Source organism: Aedes aegypti, chromosome 2, assembly GCF_002204515.2.
Source record: "Aedes aegypti strain LVP_AGWG chromosome 2, AaegL5.0 Primary Assembly, whole genome shotgun sequence".
In the NCBI taxonomy this organism is placed as follows: domain Eukaryota; kingdom Metazoa; phylum Arthropoda; class Insecta; order Diptera; family Culicidae; genus Aedes; species Aedes aegypti.
This window is the reverse complement of record NC_035108.1, coordinates 44,553,410-44,571,731: the sequence shown is the minus strand read 5'-3', so window position 1 is coordinate 44,571,731 and position 18,322 is coordinate 44,553,410. Positions and strand designations below refer to the sequence as shown.

At 38.9% G+C, this 18,322-nt stretch overlaps 1 protein-coding gene across 15 annotated transcripts in view; it reads left to right on the top strand.

Annotated features, from left to right (window-relative positions):
- LOC5577073 (supervillin) overlaps positions 1-18,322 on the top strand; it is a 953,578-nt gene that overhangs the window by 581,111 nt on the left and 354,145 nt on the right. For all 15 annotated transcript variants that reach the window (XM_021840691.1, XM_021840690.1, XM_021840689.1 and 12 more), the window contains 2 exons: positions 10,082-11,264; positions 15,406-15,866. In XM_021840691.1, coding sequence (XP_021696383.1) covers positions 10,082-11,264; positions 15,406-15,866 — 1,644 coding nt within the window. The remainder of the gene's footprint in view (positions 1-10,081; positions 11,265-15,405; positions 15,867-18,322) is intronic.

Genomic DNA, 18,322 nt, shown 5'->3' with positions numbered 1-18,322 from the left:
CTTCATTTCCGTGGGAAAATTTCAATCAATTCGTAGCATTGCATCAACCTTGGCAATCTGCGCCGCCCGGTGTTGTCGGAAGTGGATGTGGCAAACGGCGGGTGGCTTTTGTGGTCCAACAAACAGAAATCGAAAGTGCCATCGCATCGCTGGCTAATTGACGCGGCATTGTTGCTGGCTAGGTACCTATTCTGGTGTGTTAAATATAGGTGATGGAATAGAAGACGAGCGATGGACAAAACGATGGGTGACAATAATGCAGACGAAAGCGTAATCGCTGCAAATGGTGTTTTGGGGGGAAATTGGCGCAGATAAAGTTAGTCGTTTTCTATCGATTTCGTTTCTGGAAATTGGTTGTAAAAGTGGTCGTTTCAGCTTTCAGTAGACGATCAACGTTGAGAGCGACAAATATAAGTTTCATTCTATCGCACGCTATGTCTAAACCAGCATATTATGCAAATCGAATGTACCTCTGATTTTTTCCTGCTAGACATCAGTACCGTGATGAATCAAAATCCGGACGGCACCAATATCCGGACACTGAATCAATATTCATGAATTTAACGAGGAAAATCCATAATAATCTGATTATATTTTAATATATTTTTAGATTTAATCTTATTTCATCATTTAACAGAAATATGCAATCTAGTAAGCTGCGCAAAAAATAATAAAAATGAAAACAAATTCGGTACATCAGATCGGCAATTTTCCTGCGGCGTGCAAGTTTTAGTTGTGTAGTTCTAGACTGACTTACCCGGTAATGAATCATTCGCAAAAGTGTGAATAAATGTCAGTTTTTCTACTTGTTATAATCGTGAATGTGGTGATAAATTGTACAGTTAAGTAGGTGAAAAAAGTGATTTATTTGTAAATTAATTATTTCAAGATCAAAAAGATGCTGTCCGGCTTTGTGAGCCAGTGGTTCTATAGCCGGACATAGAATGATATTGTCATACCGTTTTGACTCATATTCCGAACACTTAAGGCCAGCGGTGATTTCAAATGCATCTGATTGGCATAAATTAGTTGATATTTGTGTAAATTTTATTTTCTTCGCAAAGCCCAACTGTTAGTTGGTGGGTGTACCGATAATAATGTTGATTTAATTAGTTTTAATATTGTTTTTACGTTAAAGTATGGAACAACATTTTGATTCAAATGCCGAACACTGTGTTGATTCTGTCTCATATTCCGAACAGCACGAATAAATCGTGCTCAAATGAATAATTTCGCAAATAAATTTAACTGAGCTGATTCTACTGGTCTCAAACTAGATAATCATCACTACTCCCGCGGTATAAATTATATTAGAGACGTTAAAATTGGATTGCAATTGACTGCCATTTCCTTGTTATTTGGTGACATATTTCAGCGAAACATTTCAACCAAATTGCCATACAAAAAGCGAGTGTTCGGAATATGAGTCTGTTCGGAATTTGAGACAAAACGGTATATCCGCAGTGCAAATGAATATTTGTCAAGCATATTTGTGAAAATTGAAAGTTTAAGCTGAAAATATAATTAATCAGTGATAAGGCAATAGTTCTGCGCAGAAAAACCGATATAAGCCATATGCATTTCAGTAGCTTTACAATTATAGTTTTCGAATCAAACCGCAAGCAAGGAATTGAGGTAAGAAGTCAAATAACATATAAAGTTGTGTTTTGTAATATACTATATAGCTAACGCATGTACGTCGTTTTCAGAAACACCTTTTTCTAGTTAAATTTAATGTGTTTCGCATAGTTTTGACCAATTTCATTAAAGCTTTCCGGATTTTGATTCATAAGTGTCCGGCATATTGATTCATGTGTCCGGATTAAAGACAGGACATGCTACAGTATTTTCGCAATTTACATGCTATTTTTGCAATTTTTGCTAAACTTTTCGTCGTTTACATGAAGATTTGATTGTATGTAATTGTATGAAAACCACACTACAATAAGATGAGACAATAAAGTGGTGAAAAAAGAGCTTGAACATTTGATGCCTCTTAAGCGTCCGGATATTGATGCATCACGGTATTTGGTCTATAATTTCATAATCGGTTACAAAATATTCTATCGGTGTAATTTTTCCCATACATTTTGTATGGGCTGAAATGTGTAGAAAAACGTGATTTTCATAGTCTGTATATGAAAAAATAGCTAAAAAGTGGAAAAAATCAAAATTTAATCGATGGAATATTTTAAAACCTTCTGATTATGAAAATATATCCCAATAAATGAACTCAAGCGGTAAAAAATCCGAGGTACATTCGATTTGCATAATCTGCTGGTTTAGACATAGCGTGTATCGTTCGATTATGAAAGCGTTTAAAAAATATGTCCATAGATTGGGAGTTTATATCGACAACATGTGGAAAAATATTATGAATTTTAACTTTCGAAAATTATCTAAAATAAAAAAAAACTGTAAAGCCGATTCCGACGTTGAGAGAGAAAACAAATTACTATCAACCTACATCTAAAATTCACCGAAGAATATTCTCTGATAACTAACTTTCTTTTGCTATCTTTATTGGTATACAGCATAATACTTACGCAACAACTTTTTAATTTTGTATTGTGTATAACTGTATGGTGATAAGTATAAATTGTATCAATGTAAAAAAAGAAGTTCAATAGTAGGTGAACACGAACAGATGTTCTATTAATTCCTTTTGTAGTTTCTTAAATAAAAATACAAAAATCATCAGACTAGAAACCCCGTAATCAATTCAGATCGAAATTTTGCCCATTAGATTCATTTGAGGACGTATACTGATTGGCAAAACAAAATTTGCAAAATGATGAAACAGACAGGTATATCAAAAGATGCGAAAAGGTGACGTAAATTTCGGTGGTCAAATGCGCACATTAATAAAGAATCGTAGAGCCGAGAGGTACACATGATGTCATCCTCAACTGTAAATAAAAAAATGATGATATTGGTTTATGGCTCCGCAGGTCAATGAACAGAACTCATCGGAGAATGAATCATGATGTAAGATAGCAGAATTTGGTCGTTATTGGAGAATTATTTATTATTATCTTTTTTTAATAGACTTTCAGCTCAAGTTGCCAGCCGCGACCATCTCTGATACCGTCGTGCGGGGTGACATTGGTCCATAAGGGTGACTTTGGGCCAAGATTTTTACAGCAAACCTAAACCAGAATAATGAAAACAATGTGGCAAGCTTCAAGAATATGTTATAAATAGCCACTGGATGGTCATGGATTAGTTTTTTGCCTCCCATGTTAAACAAGAGATGCATCGAAAAGGGCGGTCAAAGTCACCCCCTAGGACCAATGTCACCCCGCACGGCGGTAGTTATATTTAAGAATATAAATTTGAACTATCAGTTGAATAGCAGATTCAAATGGACAGTAAAACCTTGTAACAAAGGTTTTTTTTCGTTCAACTTAAATCGAAGGTTTTTGTCAAGCAAATTTAAAATCGCATCAAATTTAAAAGTAGTTTGAAAAAACTTTTTTTAAAAAACCAAGCTCCTGAAATCCATACGACTTAGCTTCGAACAATTTTCTCCCATGAATCTTTCTGACGCTTCAAGTTCTTCAAATACCTTTATGTATAGGCTAGAAAAAGCTTTTTCTAGAATTTTAATGAAGCTTCCTTGCATTTTTTTGTTCGGCGTTCAATGCATTTATTGAGTAATATCGCGAATCCGGTTAGGCGCATTCATTTCAAATTATATATTTATCGTTTACCAAAACGAATCCTTTACCCAAACCTTTCCCATATCCAAACTCCCAGTGTCTACTTGTGGAAGTGCAGAGGACTCCTCGGCTTCCATAAAGCAAGTAACACGTCAACATTTCCCTCCCATCCCTAAATTGACCTGCATTCGGACGCAGCCGGCGCCGTTATTGTTTGTTATAATAATGAGAGCACCAGTACTTACACATTGAGGATGCTACTGATCTCGAGTAGTGTCTGTTGGTTCCCTGTGTAAGTACAGCTGTTCTTGCAATAACGGAGTAGCATCTGCGGGCGACCAATCATGCTCATGCTCATGCTCAATTTTAATGAAGCTTCCTTGCATTTCCTTAAAGCTTGGAACATTTCCCAGGTAATTAAATAGCACTTTAATTCGCCCTGCGTGCTAATATAGTGCCGTTATACAGCTGACCTTCCCACCATTAGCCGTATAATAGCCATATAAGACCAAAAAGGCGAATTAGCGGGCTTACTTCGGGTGGTTACTTCAATTCATCTTGAAACTTTAGAAATAACATACTCGAAAGCTTCAAAAAGTTTACACAGTTGAGCAAATCGCTTCCTTCAAAGCATGAAAACATTCTAAAATCTTCAATTCTTTTCTCCAAAAGCCTAAATCATCGAGACGCATCTTAAAGTTTCAACCTGTTTTTTTTTCATCTTTTTGGCATCATAATCCCAATAAGACGTAGCCAGCTTCTAAGAAAAGTTTTCTATGAGGTAAAAGTTGCCACTTTTGCGAGCTTCAACAGAATCACCCAGCCTGTCCTTGAAGTTTTCCTTAAACGTTTCAAGAAACTCCTCTCCGAAGAAGTGAAAAGACGAATAAAAGCTGAATAAATATTTTTCAGGAGCTGAAAACACATATCTCGAAATTTTCAAAATGTCTTCTTGGCCGATTCAAATTGAACATTGACTTTTTGTCTATTCCCCTCCAAAATTTTCGAATCCATACTTTGCATTTTGAGGGGGCAGTCCAATAAATATTTATCAAAATTTTAAGGTTTTCAACTTCTAAAATTAGAATAATTTCAAGACCTTTCTGTAATTAAAGTAAAGAGAGTTCGGAGAATTACGAAATCTTTAGAGCAAAACACGGATAGCGCAACACGATAGTGGATTGTTGCCAGTGTAGGTTTTTAGTTGTATAATAGCATTATATCAGAGAAATAACAATCGGACCAACGTACTTTTATGAAAAGATAATCAACAGTAAATCTGATCGAAATGACAGCGCCAATATAATCGTTCAGTGCGACTGATACTGATATAATGCAAAGCAAAGTCTATATGTAGATGCAAACATGTTATTTCTTACCGTGGTTTTATATAATCACTGTTCGACAAAAAAAGTCGATCTGAATGCACAGAGACCGGACACCCCGGGCTTGAAAGTATAAAAATAAACAAAAATAATGGCGTTTTCAGAATTTTCGTGTCTGCCCCAGGTCATTTTTAAAATATACTTGAACTTTTTGCATTTTTTATTTAAAAATCTATTCTAATCAATAAATCGACACAGTGTTTTATATTCAGGACAGCGGAATTCATGTACCATATAATGTCTTCAACTTTAAATACAATATGAAGAGTTATAATAAGATTTGCAGGGAGCTCTCCGCCCTTTTTTTTGTACTCTCCCCATTTTTAAAGTATCGCAAATGATGGAATATTTGATATACAGGGGGTTGTCAAAATAACAAACACACAGGCAAACACACAGGGACAGGCAAAAATTGAGCCAACTTTGAAATGCTGTAACTTTGACAAAGATTGACCGATTTCAATTCAACGGACAGGACGGGTCAACTAATCTAGTTTTGAGGTGCATTCATGAAGATGACCTATGACCACCGGATACCGGTGATAATTCGGATTTCCGGAAGCATGTCTTATGCAGTAAAATTATGAGGTGTTTTTAGCAAAGGTCTCGGCTAAAAAATCAAAATTTTACTACACATGAAGATAGAAGATCAAATTCTGAAGCGATTGGTGCACCAAGTATTAAGATCGGTCCAGAAACAACCAAGATATGGAAATTTACCCGAAATCGGTGCCGGTAGTGGATCCGAATTGGGATCAAACAATTTATTCACTCAAAATATGTCGCGCAATATTGTTTTCTCCCTAGTTTATCATAAAATACCCTATTATAAATTGAAAATGAGTCTTGTACAGATTTGGCCACTCATGGCGCCGCCAAGTGCCCCGGAGGAACCTTGCATAGGGGACATTTCGATTTTGACACCAAAGCATATCATGAGTCTACAGATACTTTATTTACGACAAGACATGAAGAAAGAGCCGTTGCATGATATGTTTTGGTGTAAAAACAGAAATGTCCCCAATGACAGGTTCCTCCAGGAAATTCCGGTGGTTCCAAAAGTGGCCACTGTAGTCAATTATCCATTTTAGGTCTACAATAGCCCTATTTAGCACGAGACATGAAAAATGAATCGTCGCACGATATGTAATGGAGTTCAATTTCAATTGTCCCTAATTACAAGTTCCCTCGAGGACATCCGGTGGCCTCGGAAGTAGTCACTGTAGTCAACTATCCATTTTGAGTCTTTTTGAGTTTACGACAAGATATGAAGAATGAGCCGTCGCATGATATGCTTTGGTGTCAAAATCGAAATGTCCCCTATGCAAGGTTCCCCTGGGGCACTTGGCGGCGCTATGAGTTGTCAAATCTGTACAAGACTCATTTTTAACTTATAGTAGGGTATTTTATGATAAGCTAGGGAGAAAACAATATTGCGCGACATATTTTGAGTGAATAAATTGTTTGATCCCAATTCGGATCCACTACCGGCACCGATTCCGGGTAAATGGCCATATCTTGGTTGTTTCTGGACCGATCTTAATACTTGGTGCACCAATCGCTTCAGAATTTGATCTTCTATCTTCATGAGTAGTAAAATTTTGATTTTTTAGCCGTAACCTTTGCTAAAAACACCTCATAATTTTACTGCATAAGACATGCTTCCGGAAATCCGGATTATCACCGGTATCCGGTGGTCATAGTTCATCTCCATGAATGCACCTCAAAACTAGATTAGTTGACCCGTCCATTACTTCTTAAAGAATTGAAATCGGTCAATCTTTGTCAAAGTTACAGCATTTCAAAGTTGGCCCAATTTTTGCCTGTCCCTGTGTGTTTGCCTGTGTGTTTGTTATTTTGACAACCCCCTGTATATCAAATATTCCATCATTTGCGATACTTTAAAAATGGGGAGAGTACAAAAAAGGGCGGAGAGCTCCCTGCAAATCTTATTATAACTTTTCATATTGTATTTAAAGTTGAAAACATTATATGGCACATGAATTCCGCTGTCCTGAATATAAAACACTGTGTCGATTTATTGATTAGATTAGATTTTTAAATAAAAAATGCAAAAAGTTCAAGTATATTTTAAAAATGACCTGGGGCAGACACGAAAATTCTGAAAACGCCATTATTTTTGTTTATTTTTATACTTTCAAGCCCGGGGTGTCCGGTCTCTGTGCATTCAGATCGACTTTTTTTGTCGAACAGTGTAATATAAAAATATAATTCTCCTTTAAAAAAAATATTTCAACAATCCAAATCTAATAGAGAAAGCAGCTCAATAATTCAACGTCTTATTCCTGCCAATCGTTACATTTGACAGATCAAATTCTCTTCATCTCCGTTCGCAATAGTTTCGTTATGACCTATTCCCTGTCCTATGCAGAGGCGCTGTTGTAACCACTTTTATCCGTTCGGCCGAGGGGTTTGCTGTACGTCGCAACAAGCGTATTTTTTTTTCGCTCCAGGTGAATAAGCTCCTAAATCCGTGTCCCAATTTTAGAGCTAAAAACACATGTTTACTCAGTTTTTAAATGTTTTTCGTTTGTTTAAGTCCAAAAAACATTTTTTATGTTGTTTTTAGATGTTGTTACACCTTTTGGCTTAAACTCAAATTTTGGGTATATTCTGTTTTTCGTGTCCCTTCCAAAATGTCAGATATGAACAACCCCACACGCGGATCTACTCAAACCTGGGTTGTTTCAACGCAAAACCGTAGTTGAGCCCAATAACCTAAATTTGGCTAAATTTCCAAGGCCTCCATTAGGTACTTCGCCTTTAAAGCCATTAGAAAAATTTACTTATATTTCGTTTGATTCAACGCAAAATTGAGTTCATTCAACCCAAGCTTGAGAATAATGCATTTACCCAGATTTGGCTTGGGCCAAACTACCCCCTACCCAATGGGGTGCAGCACTCTCTATTTTTGGCAACATTAGTGGGGAAGAGAGAGAATACCGAGAGATTTCGGTTTGAGAGAATAATCGATACACTTAATTTTGGGTATAGTCAACTCAAAAAGTAGGTAAAATGGGTTTTCCGTGCATTATTGAATCTAAAACCCCTGTGGTATTTTTGCGACTAAGCGAACGTTAAACATGATAAAATGTGTCAAGGTTCATTTATGGAACCAATTTTCAAATTCAAATTATTTGAACGGGAAAAATTGCTAAAGTAGTTGCAGTAACAAGTTCTTTCGTCTTATTAAATAAAAACAAGATTTCATTAAACATTTTAGGACCATATTGCTCTCTGGACTCCCTAAAAATGGGAGACATGTTTCTTTTCGCTCGGGTGCTGTGGCTGTCAGATCAATCGAAAATGGCGCCGAAACAGCAATCACTCCGCGAGCGTGTTTTACAGTTTTACCGTACGTGCCGAAAGAAAGGAATCCGACCAACTAGCCCCAGTGCGGTCCCATTGAAGATGTTTTTCGGCTCCGTCTGTGCTGTACAACTGTACAAATATAATAGGGCCCTAAAGCCCTGTCCCAATTTTAGTACTAAATGCTTAAGTTTAGGTCAGAAACACATATTTACTTAATTTTTAAATATTTTTCGTTTGTTTAAGTTAAAAAAAAACTTTTTATGAATTTGTCACATCCCATTACTCAAATTATGGGTGTATTCTATTTTCCGTGTCCGTTCCAAAATGTCAGATAGGAACAACCCTTGAGGCATTTTTGTCGACTAAGCGAACGTCAAACATGATCAAAATTGTCAAGGTTCACATTTGAACCCTTTTTCAAATTAATGTTTGAATGTGATATAGCAGAAACACCGAGCTCTATCGTGTTATTAATTAAAAACAAGATTTTGACAAAAGTTTTAGGACCCTATTGGCGGGCCAAGGATACGAAGCAGTTGACCACGAGGATCCGGAATTGTACCCGGAGAACGTCAGTGCCGTTCAGCGCTCTCATGAGAGCATCGCGACTACGTTGCGTCGAACGGCTGATCAGGGCTCCTTCTCCAATATTCATTGACGTATTTTTGAAGATATTATGTTTTTAATAAAAAAAACTGAATCTGCTGATTTTTTTTGCATGCATTGTATTTTTTTTAACCCGTACTGCTTCGGACTTCGCAAAGCACTCTGAAAACCCAATCTCCCATATACTTATTAAAAACTCATTCTTCAAACCTTAAGGTGAAGATGAATCGAAGCCAATGTTCAAATTTTCAATAGCACGGATCTGGAGAACCATACATCCGTTTAAGCTGAAAACTTAATCGATTGGTCACTAGCTGGTGGTGACCAATCGATTAGGTTTTCAGCTCAAACGGATGTTTGGTTCTCCAGATCCGTGCTATTGAAAATTTGAAATTTGGCTTCGATTCATCTTCATTTTAATGAAGGATGTTGTTGTAGAAACAAATCCTTTTTGAGCTAATTTTGTTTGGGATTTTTGCACATGTTTGCAGGGCTATAATCCCATATAAGCTAAATAATAGCAAGCAAACTAATAAATATCTCTTCTGCTATTCGTCGGATTGAATTTCTCTCTTCAGCAAATTTCTCTATTATGGTTCGAATAATGATTTTTTACTATGGGATAATAAGTTTGTGCTTGCATTACAGTAGTAGCGTGTTTGGAACATTTCTCAAAATTTCTTCATAGTAATTTCCATATAAACCTACATTGTCCTTGGGTCACCGATTTTAATCACCTAGAAAGCTGGAAATTTCACATAACGCTATTTTAATGGTAAGGATGGTGAGGAACATATGAGAGATCGGATTTTCAAACATTTTTAAATTTAGAACCGCCCTACCCTGACACCTTTAGTTTGGCTTTGCTTAATAGCCGCGGACTCTAACCACTCGGCTAACTAAGGCCCTTATTATGTTGTTCAAAATCTAATCATCATGTACTGAAGGGTAAAACATATACTCTGAGATATTGATGCGTCAAAGTTGGTTGCATTCTCCATAATATGGAACCATTTTCCAATAACATTCAGAGTTGTTGCTTATAAATCTTAACAACACAATTAAATTATTTTTCTTTTTTAATTTCTCTTCCAGATAACAAACCATTCGTCAATAGCGCCATTCTAGAGCTGGAAAAGAAGCTTTCATCCGCCACTGCCAACGTAAGCTGCCAAACGCAACATAATTCTAGTGTACAGGAACCTCATCAAGTGCAACAAGCGATCTATCAACCGAACGATCATCACCATCAATCGCTCCAGCACTATCAGCCACATCATCAGGTTTCCTTAGCTTTCCCAGCAATACCCCAGGAGCCATCATCTAGCTCCAACCTCGCCAGTATCCTACAGGTGCTTCGCGCGGAGCAGGAATCCGACGCTTCCGCCTTTGAAAAGCGATCTCCCCGCTGGGACGGCGGTCATCACCCACGATCGTCCAGTCTCGATCGGAACAAATCCCCTTCCTCCCTGCCGGGACCTCCCAAGTTCGCCGCGGTCAATTTCCGCAAAGTTCAACGACATCCACCGGTATCCTATCCGAAGAAACCTCTAGTCACTCAACGTTCGCTAGGAGGATCTCCTCCCTCTCCGAACGTCGTCGGACACTGCTATTCGCCCTCGTCTGGCATTACCAATTCCCATCATTACAACTATATCCATCACCAAGTTCAGCAACAGCAGCAACCAACGCCGTCAGCGTTTGCCGTTGCCAGTAGTGGAGGCCTACAGCGGAGACCTCCATCCCAGCAGAAGTCGGCCCTCAGAAGGCATGACGCATTCCTGAAAACCCGCTCCAAGACCATCTCGGACTTTTTCGGTCCCGAATCCACGCCCATTAGCCGTCTGTTGAATATAATATGCCAAGAGAAGGAAGCGGAAAGAGCGAGAGCGAACATGAGCAGTAGCAGCGGCAGTAGCAGTAGTAAACCCAGACCACCCGCCGGCCACAAAGGCGATGGAGTCCTGTCGAAGATTTCGGTGGCGCCGGCGACGAATTCGACCGCCCTGTCGACGTCGTCGTCGTCCTCGGCCAGTTCCTCTTCGACGGCGAGTAACACCCGGGTGCTCAAGTCCCGCAAGGAGAACGTAATCCCGGCGATGACGACGACGACCGCCCAAAGCACGTCTCCGGCGATCAACGCCGCCTCGACTGAAATGTTTGTTGCCGCCAAGGACATAGATAGGATAGCGAAATATAAAGCCGACCGGCGCAAACCCATTTATTTAAGGAACACTGTCCAAGAAAACGAAAATGAAAGACTGGATAATAGAAAGAAGTGAGTATCGGGAAAAGCAGTTACACTAGTATCCCAGGGATCAAAAACATTTAAATGGATTATTGGCTATATCTCAGCGATGACTCAACCAATTCTTGCACACAGTTCTCCTACAGAAATCTCCAGGAGTTTTTCCAGGAATTCTATCAAAGTTTCTCCAATGTGTCTAACAGGATTTCCATCAGGAATTCTTCCAAGCATTTCCACGGAATTCCTCCTTGGATGTCCATCAGGATTCCGGGGTTTTGCACTAGGATGCTTCAGGAATTTTTTTCCAAGATTTCCTCCGCGGAATTTTCAGGAGAATTAATCTAGGAAACAATCCAGGGATTTCTTCCGAGAATGTTCACCATTAATTCCTTCGTGGATGTACACCAGGAATTCCTCCGGGAATTCAATTAGGAAATTCCTGCGGGGATTTCCCCTAGGGATTCCTCCGAGGATATTCCCCAAGAACTAATCTGTGGATTTTCTCCAGGAACCCCTCAGGAAAATTCCAATACCAATTCATCCGCGGATTTTGTCTAAGAATTTCGTCTAGAAATTCTTCCGAGGATTTCGCAAAGGTTTCCTCTGGAGATTTCATTGAAAAATTCCTTCAGGCATTTTCTCCAGAAATTTCTCTAAGGATACTCTAAGGATTGGCACCAGGAATTCCTAAGGGAATTGTCCCCAGGAATAAATCCGGGGATTTCCTTCAGGAATGCTTCGGGGGATTTCTCCCAACAAGGTTATTTTCCTCCGGCGGTTTGCTTTTCTGCTTACTCTGGAGATTTCTCCAAGGAATTCCCCCGGGGTTTTCTCCAGAAAGTCCTGCGGAGATTTTTTTGAAAAATATCTCTGGAGAATGAGAACTCCACCTCAGAGGATTTTCAAGTAATTCTTTCGGGAATTTTGTCCAGGAATGCTTCCGGGGATTTCCTCCAGGGATTCCCCTGGGGATTTCCTCCAGATTTTCCTGTTGAAATTTCGTCCAGGAATTCCTCCGAAAATTATCTTCAAGATGTCCTCCAGTGATTCCTCTGGAGATTTCAAGCATTCATCCGCGGATCTCGCCAAGAAAACCTTCGGAGATTTCCGCCAGGAATTCCTCAGGGGAACTCCAGTAGCAATTCCTCCGGGGATTTCGTTCAGGAATTTCATCCAGGAATTTCTCCGGGGATTTTATTAAGAAATTCCTTTGGGTATTTTCTCCAAAAATTCCCTCGAAGTTTTTTTTTTCAACGAATTTATCTGGAGATTTCCTTCAGGAATTCCTCTGGGGATTTGCACCATGAATTACTCCGGAGATGTCTTCAGACATTCTTCGTAGTTCCTCCAGGATTAGCTTCGCAGTTTTTCCAGAAGTTCCTTCAGAATTCCCCTATAAATTCCTCCAGATTCCGAATACTTGTCGGGAATTCCTTCGGAGCTCCATCGGAAATACCTTCAAAGTTCGTCTTAGTATTCTATAGTAGAGAAACTTTAAAGTAGATGGGGTACCGTGTACCTTTTAATTCCGCTCCTAAATGCTTAACTTTGACAGATACGCGTATTTCGACTACCACTTGCAGTCTTCTTCAGTGCCAGTTACTCGTATCCACTCCGTTCTCAAGGAATTCTTTCAGTGCTCCTTCAAAAATTCCTCGGATTACCGTCATAAATTTCTCGGAGCTCCTCCAGGAATTCCTTTGAAGATCTTCCAGGATATTCTCCAGAGTTCCTCCGGGATGTCCTCCATAGTTCCTTTAGGAATTTCTTCGGAATTTCTCTAAAAAATATTCCGCAGTTCCTCCAGCAATTGCTTCGGAGCTCCTGCAGAAATTCTTTTGCAGGCCCTCTAAATATTTATTCAGAGCTCCTCATGGGATTTCTTCGGAGTTTTTCATTGATTTTCTTTGAAGTTCCTCGTGGAGTACTTTCAGATTTAATCTGGGAATTCTTTTGGAGCTCAATCGGGAATTTCTTTGCATTTCCTCATATTACCTCCTGGATTTGATTTTTCGGAAATTCTACAGGAATTCTTCAGAGTCCCTCTAGTAATTCTTTGGAAATCCTCCAGAGTTCCACTCTCAACAACTCCTCTAAAGGTTATTTTCCTCCAACGGTTTGCTTTTCTGCTTACTCTGGGGATTTCTCCAAGGAATTCCCTCGGGGTTTTTTTTCTAGAAATTCCTCCGGAGATTTTCCCCAAGAACTTCTCCGGGGATTTCGTCTAGAAATTCTTCAGGGGATTTTCAATAGTAATTCTTTCGGGGATTTCGTCCTGGAATTCTTCCGGAAATTTCCTCCAGGGATTCCCCCGGAGATTTCCTCAACCTTTTCTGCTGAGATTTCGTCCAGGAATTCCACCGATAATTATCTCCAGGATTTCCTCCAGTGATTCCTCCGGAGATTTCAAGGATTCATCTGGGGATCTCCCCAAGAAATCCTTCGGAGATTTCCGCCAGGGGAACTCCAATAGCGATTCCTTCGGAGATTTTGTCCAGGACTTTCTCTAGGAATTTCATCCAGGAATTTTCCGGGGATTTCATTATGAAATTCCTCCAGAAATTCCCACTAGATTTTTTTTCAGAGAATTTATCTGGAGATTTCCTTCAGAAATTCCTCTGGGGATTTGCACCATGAAATACTTCAGAGATGTCTTCAGAATTTCTTCGCAGTTCCTCCAGGAATTCCTTCAGAGTTCCCTATAAATTCCTCCGGATTCCGAATACTTGCCGGGAATTCCTATGAGGTTTTTCCATGGATACTCAAGGAATTCTTTCAGTGTTCCTTCAAAAATTCCTCTGATTTCCGTCATAAATTCCTCTCCTTCAGGATACTCTCCAGACTGTCTCCGAGATTTCCTCCATAGTTCCTTTAGGAATTTCTTCGGAATTTCTCTAAAAAATATTCCGCGGTTCCTCCAGCAATTGCTTCGGAGCTCCTGCAGAAATTTCTTTAGAGGGCCTCCAAATATTTCCTCAGAATTCCTCATGGAATTTCTTTGGAGTTTTTCATTGAATTTATTTGAAGTTCCTCCCAAAGTTCCTTCAGATTTCATCCGGGAATTCTTTTGGAGCTCCATCGGGAATTTCTTCGAATTTCCTCTATCCAACTTTTTAAAAGCGCTAATGGCTGCCGCAAACAGGCTCGCTTTCTGGTAGAGATACGTCGATTCGACTTTTGGCTTGGGTCGTTTATATTAAGCGGACCCAAGCCAAACGTCAAATCGACCGATCCCTACCAGAAACCGAGCCTGTTTGCGACAGCCATTAGCTCTCGTAAAAGGCTGGATATTACCTTCTAGATTTTTTTTTTCCGGAAATTCTACAGGAATTTTTCAGAGTCCCTCTAGTAGTTCTTTGGAAACCCTCCGGAGTTCCACTATGAATTCGCTTGGAGTTACTACGAAAAATTCTCTGCATTTCCTCCGGGAAATCCTCCAGAGTTCCCCAAACAAATTCTCAAGAGTTTCTCCGTGAATTACTCTGGACGTTCTCCGGTAATTCCTCCAGAGCTCCTCGTGTAATTCCTCAAGTGTTCCTCCAGTAAGTTCTTCTCAGAGGATTTCATTATGAATTTCTTCCAGGCATTTTCTCCAGGAATTCCCTAGGGTTTTTTTAAGAGAATTTATCCGGTTATTTCCTCCAGTAATTTGTCCTGAGATTTGCACAAGGAATTTCTCCGATGATTCTCAATGTGTATCTTAACATCTGTGTCAAGGTTTTGGGAACGCATTTTAGTGAACTACTATGTTGGATATCTACTTTTGAAGAATTGAAAGGATTAGTATCCAACAAATGTAGAGCCGGTTCTTCAGGGCATCAAGTCCGAGTGGCTACATCCGGTACATTCTAAATGGTTCAAAACTATTAATTCATAATGCTGTTTATCGGAACTCAATGATTTATGCAAGTTGAAATGATCATCGGGTTAATCATTAACTGAACTACATTAACCTCTTCTGTTTCATATCTTTGCCCCAAGAAGACTTTTGAATACTATTAGATCATTTCACATAACAAGAATTTTGAATATCGACTGTACCATCGCTGAGATATACCCAATTGAAAATCCTAAGTACTTACAACTAATACTTGATCCCGGGGACCCGGAATCTCAATTTCTAACGGAAATTTAAACGTTGTTCCTTTCTCATATTTCTCCTTTATCTCAGATCAACGTCTAGATCAGCAACCAATACTCCTTCGTCAAGTGCAATTCATAGTAAATCTCAATCATCCACGCTACACCATTCGAAAGCACCCGCCACGACCTCCGCCACCTCGAGCAGGCCATGGCGATCTACGGCAGCCGGTTCCTCCTCTACATCTACTACCTCTGCTTCTGCTGCAACCGGGGCCGGCAGCATTCCCGTAGCGAATTCCCGTCCCCAAACGGCCACTGGAGGATCCAGCTCGCTGCCACTGTCTCCATTGCACCATCCACAGCGTCAGCAGGCAGCACTCCAGCCTAGGAAACCTCGGGACCGCAGCAACGTCCGTGCGGCGAAATCCGAGGAGAAACAGGTTGCTGCCCCTCCGCAGCAACAACAGGTCAAGCTGCCTCAGCAGCCCCAACAGCAGGCCCAACCGATCCGAACAACCAGATCTTCCAGACTTCGTGCCGCTGCTCTGGGTAAGATTCATATTTCCCCCCTCTGATCGCCGCTTCGATTCGCAATTGTGCTTTGCGATGTGCGACCTTTCACTCCTTCCACCACCTTCTACATACCACTTTCTCCACGGCAGCATAAAAATGCATATGTTTGCTAGGGTGTCCCAGAAAAAAAAATCAATGTTCGAAAAGTCATGGTGTTCAAGAATGTAAGATATGCTTTTGCGTAGGATTTTGTGCGGTATAAGTTTTTGAATATTTTTTTGTCTACAACAATCCTCGAAACCCATAAAAATAGATTTTTTGTTAAATATTCAATCTATGTTACATGTACGATTTTTTATTCCAAAACCTTAAACTTCATATTTATAAAAATTTTACTAGAGTGGACTTCATATGATTTTATATCATATATTTTTTGTAAAAAATAATTTCCTCTTGTTTGAGGTAATTAACATCAATGATCGTATCATGGAAGATAGAAAAATGATTCTGAGTCCACATGTTCTACAAAAATGCCATAAATAAGCACATCTTCCTTTCTAAGGATGAGCACCATGACTTTTAGAGCATCGTTTTTTACTGCAACACCCTAACATTCGCGCTTCGGAATTTAATATGCGCCCAGCTGTTTTATTTCTCCTGTTTATTTCCACATCTCTTGGCTTCTTCTATCGCCCCCGTCACATTCATTTAGGAATTTATTGATTTTGCATTATGCGCCTAGTTGAGATGTGTGCAGTTTGTCACTTTATAGTAGTTTGGTTTGGTAGCTTATTTTCTCTAACCATCATCGCACCTCCTCCGTATCCGTTATCTTTTTAATTGAATTTTCTTTATTTCTCTCATTTCTTCTTTTATGCTTTGTTTTATGTTTTATGTTTGTGCTTGCTCATGTTCTAATGTAACTCATATGTTGCGGCTTTGTTACTGTAGCTTCTAGTGTATTCTAACTTGTTCGTTAGATGTAAGGTTAATTAGGCTTTGAAACGTAGACATACAAAATATGTACAAAAACCAGTTTTACACATGTCTTTCCAGTCGTATTAAATGTGCTACACAATCAAACAAAGATAAATCACAGCACTTGTTAATCACAGCAACTTGTGAACTCAAATATTCTACATAGTTAACGTAATTTTAAAACTGAAAGCTATTGAAAGGAGATTATTTTTAAAGTTTTTTTTTTCAATCAAATCTATCACTACACACAAACGTTGAATGTTTCTTACGCATTATTATCCCATTTTTATGATAAAGTTAACGAGTATAAATCTTATTTTTCGAAGCGAACAAATCATTTGCAACTTCAATATTGCAACACTTTATTCCAATTGGTCCGAATTAGGATAGTTATATACTCTCTACTTCAGAGCGCATAGTTTTTTCTTCTATCAAATCTTAAACATTTTTTGTGGCAGATTTTATTGTGGAAGCTGCTCTCAAAAGTGTTCAAAACGTTTCGCATTGAAGTTTGAATCTAAGTCCCAATTCAAGCATCGTATTTATGTCAAAAATCTTGTGTCTCTACACGAGGAAATTCTTCTTAAACAAATCAATCATTTACGCATTTTTTCCAAACCAAAATTCATAGAACTTCTTCTGTAGCGGTCCATAATCGGGAATGTATCGCAAGTTGTAACAAGTTTGATAAATGAGAGTAACAAACGAGAGCGCAAAAGAGAGAGCGATGATTAAATCAATTTTCTCGCTTGTTTACCATTGGGGGGTAGATGTTTCATTTTACTGGCACGATAAACAACCCCCGAAAATCCAATTGAAATAGTGTCCCCCATGTTCAGAGCTTGTTTATTGTGGTTTTATCATGCTCTGCTATCCCCCCAATCTAATCAGAGCTGTCATTATACGATAAACAAATTCTCATGATGTGCTGCAAATCAAGATTGTTGCGGAGAGCGATAAGTGAGAAACTCTCTCAATTTTTTCAGGGTTCAATCCCTGCTCTGGATCCCTGCTCTGGAAAACCTTCAAGAGGATCATGAACAATCTTTTTGATATTACTATAATAATTCGTACATATTGTTCTTCAATTCTTTCAAGAATTTCTATCTAGTTTCCTCTATTATAACGCCAAAATTTCTACCAGGAATCACTTTTGACTTTCTGCCGTAGTTGTTCATATAATTGCAAAAAATATTTTCTACTGGTATACCAACTACGACAAACTAAACTTTTTACCGGCGAACGGAGAACAAAATTGAGATATTTTATAATTTATAATACATAGCAAAAACATTATTACGGATTCTTGCTCACTGAAAAACGGTTTTACCTTCCTCGGTCCAGAGGTTTGTAAAGTGCCCAAATCACTAATTTTAATATCGTGGAACACGTGAAAAGTAAGGTTGCGAAACACTACTGATGTACACGGAGAAACCAAATGTCCCAAATAATAAGTTCTTTATACTCAAAATTGGGTAAACTGCATTTAGTTTTTACCCACGGTTGGGTTGTTT